This window comes from Cucurbita moschata, unplaced genomic scaffold (genome assembly GCF_002738365.1).
Source record: "Cucurbita moschata cultivar Rifu unplaced genomic scaffold, Cmos_1.0 Cmo_Scf00052, whole genome shotgun sequence".
Classification (NCBI taxonomy): Eukaryota; Viridiplantae; Streptophyta; class Magnoliopsida; order Cucurbitales; family Cucurbitaceae; genus Cucurbita; species Cucurbita moschata.
In genome coordinates, this window is record NW_019268568.1 from 651,578 (window position 1) to 672,139 (window position 20,562).

The 20,562-nt window shown below is 39.2% G+C and overlaps 4 protein-coding genes across 7 annotated transcripts in view; 1 reads left to right on the forward strand and 3 right to left on the reverse strand.

Moving 5' to 3' along the window:
* LOC111436133 (methyl-CpG-binding domain-containing protein 2-like) overlaps window positions 1-3,774 on the reverse strand; it is a 5,261-nt gene extending 1,487 nt beyond the window's left edge. Inside the window, exons 1-4 of one of the 2 annotated variants that reach the window (XM_023073829.1) lie at window positions 3,513-3,774; window positions 971-1,618; window positions 834-887; window positions 572-726 (exon numbers count right to left, since the gene is read on the reverse strand). In XM_023073829.1, coding sequence (XP_022929597.1) covers window positions 572-726; window positions 834-887; window positions 971-1,566 — 805 coding nt within the window. In that variant the 5' untranslated portion in view covers window positions 1,567-1,618; window positions 3,513-3,774. The remainder of the gene's footprint in view (window positions 1-571; window positions 727-833; window positions 888-970; window positions 1,619-3,512) is intronic. The other variant, XM_023073830.1, reaches the window with a different exon arrangement.
* Window positions 3,775-5,507: 1,733 nt separating this feature from the next.
* On the reverse strand, window positions 5,508-11,076 carry LOC111436132 (protein trichome birefringence-like 5). The gene is made up of 5 exons (XM_023073827.1): window positions 10,337-11,076; window positions 7,563-7,755; window positions 7,041-7,234; window positions 6,188-6,346; window positions 5,508-6,039 (listed from the first exon to the last, which is right to left on the reverse strand). The coding sequence occupies exons 1-5, from the start codon at window positions 10,897-10,899 to the stop codon at window positions 5,703-5,705; spliced, it is 1,446 nt and encodes a 481-aa protein (XP_022929595.1). The 5' UTR covers window positions 10,900-11,076; the 3' UTR covers window positions 5,508-5,702.
* Window positions 11,077-13,277: 2,201 nt separating this feature from the next.
* Window positions 13,278-16,593, forward strand: LOC111436194 (ribosomal RNA processing protein 1 homolog). Of its 2 annotated transcripts, XM_023073920.1 has the most exons (3): window positions 13,278-15,432; window positions 15,545-15,593; window positions 15,706-16,593. In XM_023073920.1, exon 1 carries the CDS (start codon window positions 13,494-13,496, stop codon window positions 15,264-15,266), a length of 1,773 nt encoding a protein of 590 aa, XP_022929688.1. In that variant the 5' UTR covers window positions 13,278-13,493; the 3' UTR covers window positions 15,267-15,432; window positions 15,545-15,593; window positions 15,706-16,593. The 2 variants fall into 2 exon arrangements, with proteins under 2 accessions (XP_022929688.1, XP_022929687.1); XM_023073919.1 differs by having other exon boundaries at window positions 13,278-15,593; window positions 15,706-16,578.
* A 1,324-nt stretch (window positions 16,594-17,917) lies between these two features.
* Window positions 17,918-20,562, reverse strand: part of LOC111436169 (calcium-transporting ATPase 10, plasma membrane-type-like) — a 24,696-nt gene continuing 22,051 nt past the window's right edge. For both annotated transcript variants that reach the window (XM_023073880.1, XM_023073879.1), the window contains exons 27-35: window positions 20,389-20,505; window positions 20,016-20,114; window positions 19,734-19,871; window positions 19,551-19,651; window positions 19,333-19,378; window positions 19,104-19,235; window positions 18,776-18,883; window positions 18,601-18,692; window positions 17,918-18,430 (exon numbers count right to left, since the gene is read on the reverse strand). In XM_023073880.1, coding sequence (XP_022929648.1) covers window positions 18,328-18,430; window positions 18,601-18,692; window positions 18,776-18,883; window positions 19,104-19,235; window positions 19,333-19,378; window positions 19,551-19,651; window positions 19,734-19,871; window positions 20,016-20,114; window positions 20,389-20,505 — 936 coding nt within the window. In that variant the 3' untranslated portion in view covers window positions 17,918-18,327. The remainder of the gene's footprint in view (window positions 18,431-18,600; window positions 18,693-18,775; window positions 18,884-19,103; window positions 19,236-19,332; window positions 19,379-19,550; window positions 19,652-19,733; window positions 19,872-20,015; window positions 20,115-20,388; window positions 20,506-20,562) is intronic.

The following is a 20,562-nucleotide window of genomic DNA, read 5'->3' on the forward strand; positions in this document are numbered from 1 at the left end:
CCCCCCCCCCCCCCATTTGGGACCCAGCTCCTCACAGGCACTCATTCCTCTCTCCAATCAATGTGGGATCACACAATCCACCCCCATTCGGAGCCTAGTGTCCTCGCTGGAAACTGACACACCTCCTGGTGTTTGGCTCTGATACCATTAGTAACAGCCCAAGCCACCGCTAGTAGATATTGTCCTCTCTGGGCTTTTCCTCAAGATTTTAAAATAAGAGAGAGGTTTCCACACCCTTATAAAAAAAATATTTTGTTCCTCCCTCCAACCAATACCAATGTAGGATCTCACAATTGGTTTCTAGCATAATGGCGGATTGAAAAGCTAAACTTGCAAGAACACTGAAGGGCATAAAAAAAAACCCAACAAAAGGAGTTGCCCAGACGTTAAATCTAACAAGAGACGACACCAAAGAGACGTTAGTAACATACGACCAAAGAGACGTTAAATCTAACGAGAGATGACACGGGCTCCAAGATCTCTCAAGCATCTAAAGTTTATCATTGTCCTCTATAACCCAAACCCCCCAAAAGGCACTATGCAGGTCAAGGGACAAACACGAAACGAGTACCTTCACCAGATTCAAGCTTAGAACCATCACACGAAGCATTCATATTGGCACGACGCTTTCGTACATAATTTTCCTGCAAAGGCTTCGGGGTTTGAAATGAAAACCGTGTCATACAAACACCTTCGGTTTGGTACTCCGGATGTTCAATCAGGTATCTTCAGAACCAAACAAACCATCAGAGGGTGCCACAAAAAAATCAATAAGTAGGCCACAGATGTAATCAAACATTAAATAGTGAGAAGCACAATGTAGAGCAACATACTTCTGGATATCCACCATGGAACGAAGCCTCTTACCTGATGGTGCAATATAATACCTGATAACAACAAAATATCAGACAGGTACAGACAATAAAAGCCACAAACATAGCAGTGATAATAAAGAACTTAAAGTACATACACATCAGCAAACTTGGTGCTTCCTTCACCTCTGATGTGTAGTAGCCTTTGCCAGCCAGGAGGGGGCTGTGCTATATTGGGCTTGTCAATTGCCCAAAGCCTGCCATCATCTTGAGTAATGTCAGCAGGGTCATTACAAGAGATATCAGGCCGCCACTCACGAGCAGTTTCACAGTAAAAAGGTTCCTCAAGCAGATGTTCACGTATTTCCTCATATTTTTCCTTTGTTGGAATGAGCCTCCATTTAAAACAGCTTGCACACTGAACAGTAAAGGCCCCTACTCGCAAAACTCTAGACGAATTTGGAGTCAAGTGTCCAAGAAGCGGTGGACGCTGGTGCCTAACAGGTGTGGATACAGGTTCATGTGCACCTCCTTCATCATTAGCAGAAGGGTTGTAAAGGACTAGTTCACGAGAGACGTTTTCATTAGATTGAGATTGGACATTCTCATTCCTAGTCTCATGTAACTCGCTTTCAGAGGAAGAAGACGAGAAAGAGGATGACGAGGAAGAAACAGCTATAACATCTTGCTGGGTCGTTTCTTGGTGGTTCGATAAACTTGGCTCGTTCAAGTCATTTTCTTCACCACCAACCATACTGGTAAACTATCAGCGGTTTAACCACATCATACCATGATCCAAAACCCTGCTGCAGTCAGAGAAAACAGATTGTAATTTTTTTTAAGAAATGAAAAGGGATGATCCTACTCCTCCCACTTCCAAAGCTAAAAGAGATTACAAGTCAAAACTCAAAGCAACGATGAAATCCTTGAGAAGAAAAGATACTGCAAACGGGGCAGGATAGGATCACAAGTGAAAAGCTTAAACAAAGCTAAGTGTTTACAAGAAGATCTATGAAGAAAACACGATCTGTAACGGCCCAAGCCCACCACTAACAGATATTGTCCACTTTTGGCTTTCCCTTAAGGTTTTTAAAACGTGTCTACTAGGGAGAGGTTTCCACACCCGTATAAAGAAATGGTGGGTTTGGGCCATTACAGTTGGTATCAGAGGCAGACACCAGGCAATGTGCCAGTGAGGAGGTTGAGCCTTGAAGGAGGGTGGATTGGGGGGGTCCCACATCGATTGGAGAAGGGAACGAGTGCCAACGAGAACGCTCGGCCCCGTAGGGGGGTAGATTATGAGATCCTAGTTGGGGAGGAGAACGAAACATTTTTTATAAGGGTGTGAAAATTTCTCCCTAGCAGACGCATTTTAAAAATCTTGAGGAAAAACTTGAAAGGAAAAACCCAAAGAGAACAATATCTATTAGCGGTGGGCTTGGGCGAAATCCAAAAATTCTTCAAAATCTCTGGACTAATCAGTTAGGCAAGGGAGATAGTTTTTGGCCATTGAATTAGCTGGTTTGCACAGAGTTAGTAGAAGTTTGTTTAAGAGCTGTTGCTGACAAATGATGAAATAAAGGAAGATGACAATAAGGAGCATTATTTCATCATTAAGCTCACAATATTCAAAAGGTGTATTTACGTTTTCTAAAGAGAACTTTTAGAGCTAAGTTCAACGCCTCATCGTGCTCATCGTTAGCACATATTGCCCTCTTTAGACTTTTCCTTCCGTACTTCCCCTCAAGGTTTTTTAAACGCATCTGCTAGGGAGAGGTTTCCACACCCTTATAAAGAATATTTCGTTCTCCTCCCCAACCAATGTGGGATCTCACAATCCACTTCCCTTCAGAGTCTAGTGTCCTCGGCAGCACTCGTTACTTTCTCCAATCGATGTGAGACACCACAATCCACCATCCCTTTGGGACCCAACATCCTTGCTGGCATTCCGTCTCATGTCCACCCCCCTTTGAAGCTCAGCCTCCTCGCTAGCACATCACCCGGTGTCTAGCTCTGATACCATTTGTAACAGCCCAAGCCCACCACTAGCAGATGTTGTCCTCTTTGTGCTTTCCCTTCCAGACTTCCGAAAAACACGACTGCTAGGGAGAAGTTTTTTACACCCTCATAAAGAATGTTTCATTCTCCTCTCCAACCGATGTAAGATCTCACAAAACCATTGTGTTTCATCCAAGAAAACATAAGGATCACAGCATCTCCTTGCTATAAGCAAATACTTCCTATAGAAATCCTCTCTCTAGGAACACTGAAAAACTAAAGCGATAATCAAAATGTGACAGAGGCAAGAAGGGTAAGCACATAACTCCAAGCACTAAAACAACAATGCAGTGAAGAGATAACCAAGAACAACAAGAGAAATATTCGAACCCAATACAGCAAACCAACAAGATCATCAAATCCACTACAAAAAAGAGAGCAAAACAGCAAGATCGATCTCCATAGGAGGAGAAGAAACAGACCTATAATTGCCCTCAAGCTTCCTAATCAAACAGGAAAAAAATATTACACCAATTTCATCAGTTCATTCAATTCTTATCTCGATCGGAACCCATAACACAAACCCACCTCCATCATCGAAAGAAAAAACATCTAAATCCAAAATATCATCCAATCAATCCGTCAAAACCTTCAATCCCACAAAATCGTCAAAGAAAAATGCAGAGGAGAAAGAGCTCTTACACGATGTAAAATCGAAGGCGACGAACAGAAGAGAGATGAAATGCGTTGATTTCGAGGAAATGGGGAGATCGAAGACTCGAAAACGCGGTAGAAATGGGGGAAATGGAAAAGGGTCTGCGAATTTTTGTGTTGAAATGATGGTAAGGCCTCGGGAAGAGCGAAAGGGAAAGGATTTGCAGATAGACGTTGAGAAGGAGGAAGAGGATGATTCTTCGATGGAATTGGGAAATGGGTGTAATCTCAAACAACACAGGCAACACAAATATCGTTGATTATTGGATTATTGTTGTTTTAATTGGTTTTTTACAAATCAAGGGTCGAAATTGCATATCAATTATAGTTCATGGTTTGGATTAGAGTTATGAATATATGCTTGCAATTTACGTTACTACCTTATCTCTTCTATTCATTTTATGCCAATTACTGTTCAACTACTCTAAACTTGAATATCCAAAATATATTCATGTCTATGTATATTAGATTTTAATTTTGGATGAAGAACACTTTTAGTTCATGTTTTTTTTATTAGTGATTCGACAACCTAAACATAGCCAGTGGATCAAACATCAATTACCTTCCTAAAAAACGTATGATCTTATCCTCTTAATAATTCTCATTCTCTCAAATTATCTAGCTTCTAATCCTGAGTTATTTATGTTTATATTAATAAATATTGAAAAAAAAAAGTAAGAATGAGCAAAAATCTTTAAGAAATTTGGCCCGTTAAAGATTGTCCACTTTGGCCGTTACATGTCGCCGTCAGCCTCACAGTTTTAAAACGTGTTTACTATGGAGAAGGTCTAGCCCTACTTAGACTAGTGCATCGCATCCTTCGGTGACTAGCTTTGATATCATTTGTAATAGCTTAAGTCCACCGCAAGCAGATATTGTCTGCTTTGGCGCGTTAAGCTTCGCGTTAGCCTCATAGTTTTAAAATGTGTCTGCTAGGGAGAGGTTTACATACGCTTATAAAGAATGTTTTGTTCCCCTCTCCAACCGATGTGGGATCTCACAATTCACTCCCTTTCTGACGGCGATACATAACGGGTCAAAACGAACAATATTTGCTAGCGGTAGACTTGAACTACTATAAATGGTATGAGAGCTAGAGACCGTGTAGTGTGCCAGCAAGGACGGTGGGCCCTCAAGGGGTGGGTTGTGAGATCTCACATTGGTTAGAGAGATGAAACATTTCTTATAGGGTGTAGAAATCTCTCTTTATTAAACGTGTTTTAAAATTGTGAGGCTGACAGCGATACATAACAGACTAATTGAGTTAAACAAGGATGAACTAGTGGAGAAGGCTACCTTAGACTGCACATCAACCAAAAGGAGAAAGCCACGCGTGCGCCACAAACTGGTGGGAGTCGACAGCTTGGGACGAGTCACATGGATGTTGTGTCTGCGCCGCATGCTTCTATAGGTCACGCCTGGTTTTAGGCCGAGCTTCATGCATGGGCTGAAGCGCTGGCATCCATGGGGTTGGCCTAGGCTTCGCGCATGAGTTGCTACTACTTCTAGGCCGCGTGGGTAAAGCCCGACGGATTTGAAGCCGGAGAACACGTCGGCTTTTGATGGCAGCTTCAAGGACTGGTTTGGGTTGTTGCTTCACCTTGTGGTTGTCGCCTTTTGTGTCCTTCTTCAATGAATCCGACGAAGATGATGCAATGGTCGATTACGACAACGAAGAATCTGCTGACAGTGATACGTAACGGACCAAAGCGAACAATATCTACTAGCAGTCGTATTTCTTTCAACCGTGCAAGTTTGTACAATAGATTATCATTGTAATGGTCTAGACCTACCGTTAGCCGATATTGTCCTCTTTAGTTTCCCTTTCGAGCTTCCTCTCAAGATTTTAAAATGCGTCTATTAAGAAAATTTTACACACTCTTGTAAAAAGTGTTTCGTTCTCCTCTTCAACCAATGTAGGATCTACCGGCTCCCTACCAACTACATTTCATATCTCTATAAGATATAAATTATACCAAAACGTTTGCTTTCAAATCTGATAAGAACAATATAAAATATAAGAGATTCTGTACAAAGAAGCTAGGAGCAGTTGATAGCAAATAAGAATGACCAACATTCAAAGAGCTATGGCTGGCCTGTAGCCTTCACCAAGGGGAACTTCTCGGAAATCATTCATGGTTCCTTTCCAAACGAGAAACAAACGATGCTATTGCTCAACTAGATTGACTTGGATTTTTTCGATTGAGAAATTAGAGCGGCATAAATAAGTTCATTCCAGGCATCGGGAACTCCAGGGAGACACCAATGGCTGCAATCCTGCCGTCTAGTCGAAACCTTTATTGTAAGGGTACGATTCTTCGTGTAGATTGAAGGGTGACCGTCCTTGCGAAAATTGGTTAACCTTGTAACGTTCAAAAGTATGACTGGAACCCTCATTTTCTTGATGGTTTCCTCAACTATCTTCATTTTCAAAGGATAGTTGTCGAGGATGGCACCGCTTAAGACGGGCTCGGTTTCGCCATTGCATGACCCTCCTGAATCCCAATCTCCACCTCTGTTTTATAGAGTTCAACATATAAATGTACAAGTATATGGGGAATTTGGAATAGTTATATCCATCCCTTTCCACATGAATTTGGATAACAACCAAACAAGTGAATGACGAAAAGGTGTTTCAACGAAGAGGGCATAGAAAATGGGACCTGAAATGGGCAGAAGAATAGCCTCTATAGAGGACCAACTGCTTAGCTGGGTTTATATTATTATCGATCCAGTTTCCCCACGTCTTGAGTGCTCGTCTGTAAGCCTCGACAGCATCGAACTGCGGGTAAAGAACGTCGCCTTCTTTATAATAGTTTTTCCTGCATCATCAAATTGTATCAGTAAACCACACCAAGAAATCAGTTTAATCCAAAGTTCTATAAACCAAGATTGAACACTTGAAAAATGTACTAAAATATATAATAATACTAGAGTTTAGGGACTAAAATAAGATTCAAAAGTTATTTAAACATTTTTAAGGATTATAGAACTAATCAAAGTCCGTAGATATTGTCATTTTTAGGATTTCCCTTTCGGGCTTCCTCTCAAGGTTTTTAAAACGCGTCTACTAGGGAGAGGTTTCCACACCCCTATAAAGAATGCTTCGTTCCCCTCTCCAACCGATGTGGAAGCTCACAATCCACCCCCTTCGGGACCCAGCATCCTCGTTGGCACTCGTTCCCCTCTCCAATCGATGTGGGACCCCCCTTTCCACCCCTCTTTGAGGCCCAGCGTTCTTGCTGGCACATCGCCCGGTGTATGGCTCTGATACCATTTGTAACAACCCAAACCCACTGTTAACAGATATTGTCCTCTTTGAGCTTTCCCTTCCAGGCTTCCCCTCAAGGTTTTTAAAACGTGTCTACTAGGGAAAGGTTTCCACACCCTTATAAAGAATGCTTCGTTCTCCTCTCCAACCAACGTGAGATCGCACATCATCTTTCTAGTTTCAATGATAATTTAAGGTACAGTCCATCCAGGCTAATGTTTATGCAATTAAAATTGAATCCTTACCCACGAGCAGTCTTTCCATGAGTCCACCAGTGGCCAGTATTGAACACGAGTATATCAGCACGTTTCCAACGTCCAGAAGTCTTGTCAATTCGATCAATTGATAGAGTCGGATTTGAGTTCCCTTGAGCATTTACACGAATTCCCTCCCTCACAAGAAAATGTGATCTCACAAATTCGACTGTACAGTTATAATCCTGCCAAATGTTTGTCCAATTAGTTATATACTTACAAGACACAAAAGCAAAACTAAATGACAGGTACTAATTTATAGCACTAAAACTGGTCGAGAATAAAGCATGTGCGGAAATATTTACTAATTATGGTGCCAACAACCACCCCTCTGAATATATATTTTCAAAATAAGTAAGATAAAGACAAGCAGATTTGAACTCGAGAACGTTCTGATAAATACAAACGAATCGTTTCACCAAACTAAATGCAGGTAACACAAATCATTATGCCAAAGAAGTTATATTCAAGAGAAGAAATCTATATTAAATGGCAGGAACGTTTTTTTATTACCTCAAACTTGAAGACAAAGTAACCTCTTCCCTTGGTTATTTTATAGCCATGGGTTTCAAACATTCTATTCTTATCTCGAAGGCCCTCTCGAAGGAGACAAAGGATCGACTCAAACTGGTTCCTGTTCATAGAATCTCCAACGAGCATCAATCTTTTCCCTCTCAGTCTCACCAAAAAGTCAGTTGCATTAAATCTGAGCTACAAGTGAAAAGATGATACTTTTCTTAGTACACATGTAAAATCTACTCAAATGTAATGTAAAATATACTCAATGGCTTATTTTTGTTTTTTAAGTAAGAAATAAAGCATCAGACAAGCAAACATAAATACAAAAACATAGGATGGAAGATAGTCATCCAACCAATCCAAGGCACACGAAACTCCCACACACACTACGAGGAGGGAAAAACTCCCCCTCCTTGGGACTATACACCAAAAGTAGCCAACAAATTGGTGATGGTTATCGGTAAAGCTTATGTGTACACCTCAGAAGATTCTTCAACGCTAAAGCTTGCACACAATCAGTGGAATTCCCTATTCTCACGCCGTGAAATTGGTGATGCACTCTTAGAGAGGAATTCAAAACTATTGTGACCGATTGTAGTGGTTCCCAAAACTTTAAAGTGCAAGAGTGGCACATGAGCTTGGGTTATCATAGGACAACAAAAGTGAGTACGGAATCCTTTGCAAATCAAGTAATACAGTCAAAGGTAGAGGACTATGCAAGAGAGTGCTATTATCATTACCTAACTTTGGAGGTTATAGACAACTTCCTCCTATGGAACATAGCATACAAGTAAACTCCAAGACCCCTACCATGAGGTTGAAGGTAGGAAAGAATCATGTGACGCTACACGAAGACCCTAGGACAAAGTGTATTGTTGTATGCACTTCGGTAGTGAAGTATTCAAAGGAATTAATGAGTTGGTCGGCCAATACATGGACGACTTTACCATTCCAACGAGAATACCACCTCCACAACTCATGGTCAGGAGTTCTAATGGAAGGCATATCAACTCTATATCGCCATTAATATTGTTACCTGCAGACCCAATAGAATGAAATAAAGAGGCCAGTAAGAAAAATGTGTGTTGCTGGAATGACTCAACATAACCAGGCACCTTATTGAGCTTAGTGCTGCTAATTAAGAAAAAAAAATTGTAGGTGTAGGTTTTATGTCTATCACACTTTGAATAAGGAGAAGGTGCCTGATATGTTCCCAATTCTATAGTGGACTTTCTATTAGAATAGCTTCTTAGAAGCAACACAATACACAAAGTTGCATTCAAAGTCAGTTATTCGCTACATGAAGATGCACCTGATGTTGTCCCAAAATTTCCATTTTGCAGCATGAGAAGCATTTCAAATTCCATGCAATGTCATCATAGTTGGCAAGTAGGGTCCTCATCCTTTTGAATGGATCATTGGTGAAGTTAGAGGGACTTCTAGGCTATGTTGGCTGAGCTTCCTTTTCTTTCCTAGTTTGTTTAGTGTGTTGTGGAAGATGGGAGGAATACTTACCTTTGGGAAGATAGGTTGTTTAAGGATAGACACACATGCTTCAAGCTTCCCTAGTTATATCAGTTGTCTTCTTTGAGGAATCAATCGGTGGCTTCAATCCTCTCATTACGAGAGCTTTCCCTCTCCCTTGTTGGAGGTTCCGACATCTGTTGACCGATAGGGAAAGGACGAATGTTCTCGCTATGTTGTCTTTCCTCAGGTACTTTTGCGTTAGCCTCAATAATGTGGATGTTCGCCTTTGGACTCCTCCTCCATCCAAAGGCTTTTCCTTCAGCTTCTTCTTTTGATGTTTGGCTACTTTTTCCCTGTTGAATAGTTCTATTGTTTCCTTTGTACGAAAGGTGAAGATTCCCAAGAAGGTTACATCCTTCGTGTGACACGTTATGCACGAAAGAGTTAACACCATGGATGGATCAGATCATGGGTAAGGGGTCTATCTAAGTTGAGTCACTTTGTTGTATTCTTTGTAGAAGGGCGATAGAGGATCTCCATTATATTCTCTAGAGATGTGATTTTGCGGATGTTGTTTAGAGTAGTTCTTTTAGACGTTCGACTTTCACTTTGTCAGCTCTCAGAGTTAGAGATGATTGAGGAACTTCTTCACCATTTGTCTTCCCGTGAGAAAGGATTCATTTCGTGGCAAGTTCGGGTGTGTGCTATTTTGAGAGGAATAATAGAATCTTTAGGGGTTGGGAGAGATCTTCTAGTGATGTTTGGTCCCTAGTTAGATTCTATGTTTCTCTTTCGACTTCGGTTCAGTGTTGAGGTCTTTTTGCAATGATCCTCTTAAGTCTTATTTTACTAGATTGCAAACCCCCCTTAGAGGATCATTGCAAAAGACTTAGAGGTTCATTACAATCGCCCCTTCGGTTCAGTTCGGTGTTGAAGCCCCTTTTTGTAGTTCAGCTCCCTTTTGTAGGCTTTGTTTTCTGAATTCACTTATTACTATTACTATTATTCATTTTCTTTCTCTACCATTCATAAAAAGAATAACAAATAACAATTAGAATGAAAACGACAATTAAGTTTTGTTCTACTAGCAGCACATTTGGTAATGATTAAGTACTTAGCTATGTCGTGTTGTGATCCAAAAACAGGTGAAATCTTATGTTCTCTGCTTCAAATGTGTTCTAAATAACATGTCCAGCAAAAAATAATGAACATACGTTCCTAATTTCGACATCAAATTGTGCAGGCAAAGAATGATATATCCACACAAACGCATCTACAAAAACAACCATAGAAGCACATACCTCGGAAGATCACAGCCATAAGGCTTCCATCGCCATTTCGTATACTCAGAATCATTTCTCCCATTATTCCCACAGTCATAAGCCTCATCAACATAGGGGCAAGAACCCACTCGATAAACCGGATAATGTTCCTCATCTTTAACCCAGCTTCCCATGTAAAGATCACATTGCTTCAACCCCTCCACTGACAAATCCGGACCATCATCAGCCCTCATAGAACCAACAGCAACATCACCATCAGAAACCGAGCCATTTTCGCCATTAACAGAGAGCCGATCCTCAATTTGATCATTAGAAAACTCAGTTTCTTGAGCAGATGGGTTCGCTAAGGATTCAATGCCAGAAGAATCAGACCCGGAATCGGGAAAAGAAATCTGGGGTTCGGCTATTAAAGGAGGAGGAGCAAGAGAGACGGTAAATGGGGTTTGGGAGGAGAGATCTTGGTAGAGAGAGAAGGAAACGTCGGCGTTTCGTTTGGTGAAGAAGATAAAGGAACAGAGGAAGAGGAGGAAAAAAATGGGGGCGAAGGCAAAGCGATAATTGGGGAGAGAGGAAAACGCCATTGGAGGAGCAAAGTGAGGAAGGTTTCAGTGTGTGATCTGCAAATGGGTGGTGGATAAAAGATGAACAAAGTTCGGATTTAGCCAAATTCACGGTATCTCTTGCGTCTGTCTCCCAGGCAGAGTGAGGGAGTTCTTCACCATTTTCGAAATTTTTAAGAACATTCTTGTTCATCCTTCTTCTATTGTTTTTTTTATTTGAAGATGCGTTTTGGACATTGTTTACTCCATAAACTATTGAGTGGAGCTGGTGTGGTGTGCATGACATACAATTAATTAATTAATTAAAATTTTTAATCAATCAATTTTTCTAGTTGAACTCATATATTATAAGAAGTGTCACCCGTAAAAGTCATGAGTGAAACCACTATTAGTTGCGTATGTCGATGCATGAAGGTACGTGGGTGAGTCTTTTTCTTATGTTTATGTTTGACCTATGTTTATTAGTTTTTCGATATGATTTTGATGTTATTCCTACTTTTACTTGATTTATGACTAACATGAGGTAGCAACGAAGTAGCCATTTCAAATTTTTCGCACAAGTATATATGTAAGACGGACTCGAAATAGCATGAGCATGTAGTGAACTTATGTCTGAAATCATGCATGTTTTAGCTTATAAATACGTATTTATCTACTATTAGTTTTCATTGTAGACGAACTCCTCGGAATTGGATAGAAAGCTTAATTAGGCTACGTGTGCAACTTCACTGACTGCTCTTTGATCTTAAGTCTAGTTGCCCAGGAGGACTTGTTACTTCCAAAACATTGAGCCTAGTAAACGGTATTAGGTTCATAAAGGCACATTAAGGCGATGAGTAGTTTCGACCATAAGATCAATACTTGATCGGGGCAATACCCTTTAGTCCCTATGGGACTAGGACATCTGGAGGTTCTCTGAGACCCCTAAAAATGGAGAGATCTTCCAATAGGTCCATCAAGGGCATAAAGGCTAGTTACCATAGACATAGGCTACACCAAGAGTCTAATCTTGTCTAAACAACTCGTATTCAATAGTTCAATAGGTTACTATATGGGGTAATTGGGGGCTCGTGAACTCGCTTATAATTGTGAACTCACTCCATGGAGGGGTGAGAGTTTTTCTGGTGACAATAGCTATGGGGATCTCACTCCTCACGAGTTGTATGACGATGTGGGGCCAACAACTTCTATTAGTGAACCTATCTCAAAAGTAGGGGTTTGTTGTCGTCCATAGTAAATCTTCAAAAGTTGGAGTAGTAAGGTCATGCCTTGTAATATAGTGTGTCACTGAGAGACCTCGTGTGGATACAATCATGGGATCCTCAACAATCCTTTAGGTGGAAACCCATCCACATGAGTGACCGACCACACGAGGGAGCTAGGCAAGTATGAGGGTTGCCCCTCTATCAGTTGAGATGACATTATGTGGCCTATTAGGGAGTCACCAGCTAATATCTTGTACTTGACCAATATCGAGCGATGTTTCTCATAATATCTTAGCATTTCAATTGCTAGAAGCAATTGAAAGTCGTACCTCATAGATACTTGACATGTGGGCGAGTGACATAGGTAATGACATTTTCGTAGGGTTAACCTAAGCAAGCCCGAGACCTAGAATGGTTTATACATGCCCTAAGGGATTCAAATATTGTGCAAAGTGAGTTCAAGCAGAAAAAGTATGAATAAAGAGTCAAATCGGACATTATGAACCCAAGGTTAGTAGACCAAAAAGGTCGATGACCTAGCACATGATAAATCGACTTACCAAATTCGATTAGAACCTATTAGTAGGTTGCTTATTGTATATTTTATAATTTTTCATGCTACTTTTATATTTTAGTTAGTTAGTTCATAAAGCAGGGGTTGATATTGAAATTTATACCTTGTAATTAATTATTTAATTTTTAATATTTTATTTATAATTTAATATTATATATGAAAATCCAAAATTATTAATGTAATCTTGAACACTATGCGATTGACATATAAGACGATTGTGTTCGAGTAATAACCTAAATGGTTTACAGTATATGGATAATGTTGGGTGCCTTATTCTGGTAACAATATTCATACGATCCACTTTGTAACCATTACAAATAGTTCGATCCAAATCGTTCATTGAAGACATGTGAGTGAGGGTAGGTATTCTATACAATAAATTTTGTATAAGATAAAACTGGACTAAGAAATATTTAATCTCTTATTGTAAATTTTTTAATCGAGAAGATTAATATTATATATATATATATATATTTTTAGTTTAAACCGTAAATTTTGTATATAAATGGATTAATATTAAATAAAAATTTGAATTTTATATAATACAATTTTCAACAATTTTAAAAGATAAAAAAAAATTAAAAAAAAAATTAAGATAAACACAAACATAAAAAAGATTGTAATGGAACAGATGCTTTGTTTTCTCGGAATACGAACGGCTCCGAGTCAAACCCACCAAATGACGTTCTAGGGTTCTCTTAACGCTATACAGAGGCGAGCAAAAATCTGCAACCGCCGCCGTTCGGCTTCCAGTCTAATTCAGGATTTTTTCTTCTGATTTCTTCATCCTTTCTTGATCTGAAAACGAACGAGCGAGGTTTTTTGGTGGAAAAAAAATGGAGGAGGTGGTTGAAGGAGATCAATATTTTGTTTCTTTGGTCAAGCTTTTGGCGTCCTCCAACAAGGCGACTCGAGACAAGACCCTCCGTGTAATCATCAAGACATGGCTTCCGACTCAAACGAGCCTCTCCGATGGCGATATGAAGAAGCTTTGGAAGGGTTTGTTCTACTGTGTTTGGCATGCGGACAAGGCTCCTGTTCAATCTGAGCTTATTAATCGTCTCGCTTCCCTGCTTCTCCATCTCGACCTCCCGCTAGCTGTTCAATACTTCTCTGTTTTTCTTCTCACCATGCGTCGTGAATGGGCCGGCATTGATGCGCTCAGGTTAGATAAGTTTTACCTTTTGATTCGTAGATTTTTGCACCAGTTTTTTGCTTTGTTGAAGAAGCATTCTTGGGATTTGGAACTATGTCGTCGTTCGGTTCAAGTTTTGGAAGAAAGGGTTTTTTTCACTGATGATAAGTTTTATGGGAGTGGTGTTAATTACCAAATTGCTTCTGTGTTTCTTGAGGAACTTAGGCCGTTTCTTCCTCTTCAGAAGGAAGTTGTTGATATTCTGTTCAAGCCATTCATTTATTCCATGGCTAAGCTGTCAGATAAAGTGTTGTTGGGAAAAATTAAGTCTAATCTTTTTGATGTGATTCTTAAAATGGGGAAGCAATTACTTGAGCGTCGAAAATGTGGAGAGGATGTTGATTCTGATGATGATATGGTTGTGTTGGGTTCAATTTCATTGACAAATTTATTCTCAACTACATTTTATGATTTGGGTTCTTCACCTGATTGCTGTCAAGGGAATAGAAAGGTACTGTTTGCCATGCATGAAGAGTATCAGAAGTTGGAGAAAGATATTATCTCATCGGGGATTGAGATTTCGTTTCCAGATCTTCAAGAACAAGACGTGGATGAAGTGCCTACTTTAGTTCCTGTTTCCAGTGAAGAAGAGGTACCTTCAGAAATTTCCGCTGTTGATGTTGATATCACTGCGGAATCCACTGATAAGGCACATAAAAAGAAAAAGAAGCATAAAAAGGCCACTCCTTCAGAAATTTCCATGCTTGATGTTGATCTTACTGCTGAATCCACTGACAAGCCACTTAAAAAGCAAAAGAAGAATAAAAAGGCCACTGATGGCAGTGGCAAGAAGAAAACAAAGAAGACCACAAACGGTAGTTCTGATCTTGTTTCTGAAAATACTACTGTGAATAAGGACAATGAGAATATAGTTGCTTCTAACGGTGAGAATTCTAATAATGAACAGATTGGTGATGGAAATATGATAGCCTTGGATGAATCTGTGATATCAAACCTTCAGATTCAATTTGAGAAGGTTGCTTCTGAAGCTGATTTTGGAGACAATGTTGTGAGCCCTGTAATATCAACCAATGGCTCGGTCAAGAAAAGAAAGAGAGCAAAGAATGTTGATGGGCTGCAGAAACATGATGTAGTACTTCCTAGCGAAGTAGACGCTGAAGGAAATACGGCTGTGAAAAGTGGAGAGAAGAGTGTTAAGAAGGTAAGGTTTTCCATGAAAAATAACTTGGTATGGAAACCCCATAATCCCTTACCACCTGAAAGTTTGAGACTGCCTCCCTCTGTTACTCCAAGGGGAAGTGCACTTAAGAAAGGAATACCTCCAGGTCCTATCTTGGAATTCCCTGCCACAGCTAAAAGGACAAAAAGGAGAGCTGTTGCAATGAGGGCTAAGAAAGGTGTAAGAAGCTTGCCTGTCAAACGTGTGAAGAAATTGAAATCTAAGAGTACTTAGAAGTTTTTTGTTAGAGGGTATGAAGTTGCAGAGGTCCAAAGCTTACAGATTTTTGTCATTTAATGATTGTCTTAATTACTTCCTTTCAGTTCGGGCTTTGTTCTCGCATTGATTTCCATGAACTCAACCATGGAAAAAGAATGAAGATTCTGATGCATTGAGTTGAGTACGTGAAATTTATGCCCCCATGGAATTCTAGCTTAAATGAAATTCTTTTCTTTTTGCTTTTCATTTGAATCTTTGCGCCTGGTCCCCCCTTTTTCTTGTTTTTTTCTTAGGGTTCTTGTGGTACAGGGCCGTGAGAGACTGGTTTTGCAGCATAATTGGGTGAGAGCTACGTTAGAATTTACGAGTGTAACGGTTCTTATTTTTTCTTTTGTTTAGTACTTTGTGGTTTAGTATTCAAGGTTCTGTCTCTGGTAAAAACTGGTCTATACAGCATGGATGCGCCAAACAGAGGTGATTATGGCTTAGAAGATGGCTATTGAAATGTGAGAAGGATTGGAAATGACGAAACTCCACAGCTTCCAATTATGAAAAGCTGTCTTTTGCACAAGTTATTCCATGCTGTATACCATATTAGTTACTCCTAGCCAACTATTGAGATGATGGTTTTAAGGTGAATGCATTTTTGTTTTACTGCTAGAAGTATTCATATGGACGAATAACTACGAAAGCATATTCTCATCATCTTGTGTAATGGCCCTTGGATTTATCTTCGTTCTGTAGAGAATAAACAGTAATATGATCTGTGTGCAATAGAAGCATTGTATAGTACAAATATATTAGGGGTGAATTGGTTGTTCTTGGACGAACCAGCGGAACGAATTGGTTTGACTGAACCAAATCAAGCAGTACTAGGAGAATCGGGTGCCAGTAAACTGGTTTTGTTCAGCTAAACCGGTGGTTGATCAAGTAGGGAAACAGATGGATGCTTGATTGGTGGCCAAATTGTGGGACAATGGGCATTGCTTGGAAGATGTTGATGAGCTTTGTTGTTGTTGACATATCCAAGTCTATACAGAGAGGTATAAAGCTCAACCTAATAGACCGATGGGAGGGAGTAGAGAAGAGCATCAAGGACTGTTCAAAACGATTACCAAGAAGAAACGTAAAGGGAGGGGAATGAACGAAGAGACGAGGGGGAGGCCGAATCGAATGAAGGGTTGGCGACAAATTTCAACGATCAGGCTCACTTAGCTAAACATCAAATATACAATACAACAAAGATTACACTGTTTACAAAAACCTGAATGTGCAGCCATGTACAACTACAAAAGGTTATGTATAATAATTGATAAGATTGGTGACAGATTCTGATTACCTTTCTCTGTTGTAACTTTAATAGGACTTTTTTAATTAAAATTTATTCTCATACTAATAGAAATTTAGAACTCTGAGAACTAAATGAAGAAATTTTAGAAATTCAACTAGCATTGGCTGATAAAGACCATTAGTCGTATTGGCCTAGGGTATTCTCAACAAGCCCAACAAATAAATCTGTGGCCGTACTATGTGTCGAGTACTCTCAAGATATATCATCAGCAAAGCTAATCATACTATATCATACTATGATACTATATGTGTGCCGAAGTGAGAAAAATGCGTTCGCATAGTGTATTGAAAAAATCAGCATAATATCATTTAGAAATCACTACATCAATTATTAGAAATAATAGGTTTTCAAATCATTCATTTGAAAAAGTTGAAATTCTTAATTACAGAGGAACAATATTACTGTTTTTCAATAAAATACCAAAATAGATGATTGACTTCAGGTGCTCGAGAGGCCTAAGGCGACACATTGTAATTTACGCTAACCTTGGCGTACCATGGGAGAGACTTTAGCCACTAACCCTGGATGACAGGGAAGAATAAGCCGGATTAAGAATGTTCTTCTCGTAAAGAGGATAAAAACTCCAATTAGGCCAATTGCGTTATTCTCACATGAGGTAGTGAGTGAGCCATCAGATGGATGAGAATTCTCACGCCTAATTGCGTTATTCTCACATGAGGTAGTGAGTGAGCCATCAGATGGATGAGAATTCTCACTTAATAGCCGCAGGCTACGGCTAAACGCTCTGGCGCTCTAAATCTCAAAGGTCTTGGTAGAATTCTTGTTGGACCAACCCTTTTCTTTTTTGCAACATGACATGTGACACTCTAAATCTCGAAGGTCTGGGTAGAAGACGTAACATTTTGCAAGCTCCTTTATTGGGACAATGTTCGTTTCATTCAATAAAAAATAGTGATTTGATTTTGATTCAATATATCTCTTGATTGTACTTTGGCTCAATTTGTATTTGATTTTATATTGGCCATGTCAAGAGTTTCACAATCCTTTAGAAACTACTTATACATTTATCATCATCAAATTGCTTGCAAATGAACCTGTTCAACGTTGTAAAAAATTATAATGACAATAAGGGAACATTAATATATAAGTTGATATATTACTGCCTGTCTATACTATAGAGTAATATCAGGCATCTATGAATTCTATGAGCGCTTTTCCCAATTTTGTCTATTGCATTGGGAATCACAATCAGAAGTATTCACAGAGATGCAACATATTGGATCTGAATAGAAATTAATATGTGAATAACTATTTTCATGAAACCACACCAATCTGAAAACGAAAAGAACGCCAATTCAAGACGATAATCTCAAAGGATGCCTGTATAATTTTAGTAACATTCCGTGTACTTCACATCAAACACAATCCTCAAAGCATAAACAAGCAAACCCAAATCACAAAGTTACAAACATAAACTGGAACTGAAATTTAAACTTATAAAATACGACAGGAGATGATTCTCTTGCCACCCACCATTCACGTATTGGGTTAGCCACAAGTTAGTCAAGCCAACGACTTGTCTGAAGAACCTCTATACAATCCCTCAGAACGATTGCTCTTTAGAAGCACAAAAAAACCAATTTCCACAAAATACTCCATCATGGCGTCAAGGTCAGTGTTGCTCAGGTCCTAAAAACTGCTATCCCTATAATAATTTGAAAAAGAAAAGCCAATGCTGCAGTGCAAATCCAGTGAAATTTACAGTTAACCACCCCCAGGTCGTCGTTTACGGAACATTCTGATAATCAGCACATGGAAGGGCGTTTCAGGAACAGGTATAAATTTTCCAAGGAGAGCTAGAGGCCAACTGAGACAAAACAAAGGTCAATATTGTTTTAGCCAGAAACCAAACTGAAAGCTAACGGGCAAAATTTCAGATTTTTTCAGTGTTCCATGCATAGGTGCATACTTATGCAGGTGTTGTAGCGTGTCGTTATTATAGCAAACGATAACATAAAATTTAAGACATGAAGGTACCTGATAACACCAATGATTATCGAAATAATCCAATATTTCCAATTTAGCCTGACAGTGGATGTGAATTTTCCAAGAAACTCGATTATTATCACCTACGAAAAAGAAAACATTAAAATGTTAACTTGAAGAAGTTGCTAATCTCAAATATAATAGCAAAGTTGAACGACAGACTCACCTGGAGCACAACAGTAATTGCAATGATCCCAATAAAGAGGTAATTTTTAGTGACTCCTTTGAATATATTCTTCTCATCAGGTTTTCGAGCATTAAACTCGTTGAAAATCTGCAATTCAAGGAGCAGATATAAGTCAGCAAATTTACATAATAAGAACGCTTAATGAAGAGGTTACGTTTTGAATACAAGACAAGCCCCAAAATATCTTTGAATGATCTCAAAATGTAAACAAAAAACAAAGGGAGGAAAAAGCGATAAATATATTGTGAATCAAATGAAAATCGGCCAATAAAAGATCTGCCTAGTTATAACTTAGTAAAGGGCTTACTTGACAAAGCACAAATGCATTGAAAATCAACGTATTCTTCACTTTGACAGCTTCTATATTGGAGTGGTTCAAATGAAGCAAACTCCGACCACGAAAATTGAGGACAAGCAACACAGAGACTTGATAAAATGCCTGAAGATACACAATAGATTACGAAATTTCTTCAGATGCTATGACATACAAAAATAGAAATTTTGAAAAGCATAGAAATCAAGCCACAAGAAATTACCTGTATTAGCAGATTCCTCCACATGATATTTGTTATAAGAGGTTCTCTGAAACATACAACAAATTAGTAAACTGCCGTATTGCATAGAATCAAAGGTTGCTTATCAATTATCTTAATTAAAGTCAGGCATCTTCTTCCAAAAAAAAAAAAAAAAAAAACAAATCATCAAACTTGAGTTATTCTGCAAATATCTGTAGAAATTTACAACGAGAGTGTACCTTCTACCAACTGGTGACCTGTCCATGAGGTGATTGGTTGGTGGTTCAGTTGCCAACGCTAATGCTCCAAGAGTGTCCATAATAAGATTAACCCACAAAAGCTGTCAAAAGTGTAGACACATGTCAATCAACACGTTATTTATGATGATACTCGATGGCACCCAACAGAAAGAGTGCACAAACCTGCACAGCATTTAGTGGGACATCACCGGAGGATATTGCTGCCACCACATTGATAATAAGTGCTGCAACATTAACCGTAAGCTGAAACTGGATGAATTTCTGAATATTTGCATATACTGATCGGCCCCACCGTACAACCTGCATCCAGCCGACAATGATCGGCCCCACCGGACCATGTATCAAAGGCTATATTAGTTACACCAATGAGGCACATAACTGCTGGTATTTTCCAATACAAAAAGTTAAATAAAATAAAAAAGAAGCTTGAATAACAAGACTGACCTTCACAACTGAAGCAAAGTTGTCATCTAAAATAATAATATCTGAGCTTTCTTTGGCAACTTCTGTCCCCTGAATGCCCATTGCAAGACCAATATCTGCCTACACTCAGAAAGAGTAGAATTTAAAACGTTGAAGAATAAAATGGAAAACAGCAAGCCAGAAACTACAGATATCAGGGATAAAATTCCAAGATCAAATTGTTTTATTAGGAAACTACGGATATTTCTCAGGGCCCAGCAGTTTGTATCATGTTTATTCACACCCTGCAGCAAGGGATCTACTTAGAATAATAACTACTATTCTTATTAATGATGCCTGTCACTGACTTTACATAACAATGATTGAAAAATAGTGACTATAGGTAGTAGCAAACCTCGTGTAATGCAGGAGCATCATTTGTACCATCTCCAGTTACAGCAACTACGTGTCCCCTCTTTCTCAACGCTTGCACAAGGAGAAGCTTATCATTGGGAGAGGATCGACCCATCACCTTAGAATAACCAGAAAAGTTTAAGTCAATCTCTTTTCGTATATATGGGGGGGGGGG

Excerpts from the sequence above, each read along its gene's own strand:
- LOC111436132 (XM_023073827.1), bottom strand. The coding sequence starts at position 10,899 with ATGGCGTTTTCCTCTCTCCCCAATTATCGCTTTGCCTTCGCCCCCATT. Across the intron at positions 7,756-10,336 it reads TATGGCTGTGATCTTCCGAG|ATTTAATGCAACTGACTTTT; the intron begins GTATGTGCTTCT and ends CTTGTAGCTCAG. Across the intron at positions 6,347-7,040 it reads CATGGAAAGACTGCTCGTGG|GAAAAACTATTATAAAGAAG; the intron begins GTAAGGATTCAA and ends TTGATGATGCAG.
- LOC111436194 (XM_023073920.1), top strand. The coding sequence starts at position 13,494 with ATGGAGGAGGTGGTTGAAGGAGATCAATATTTTGTTTCTTTGGTCAAG.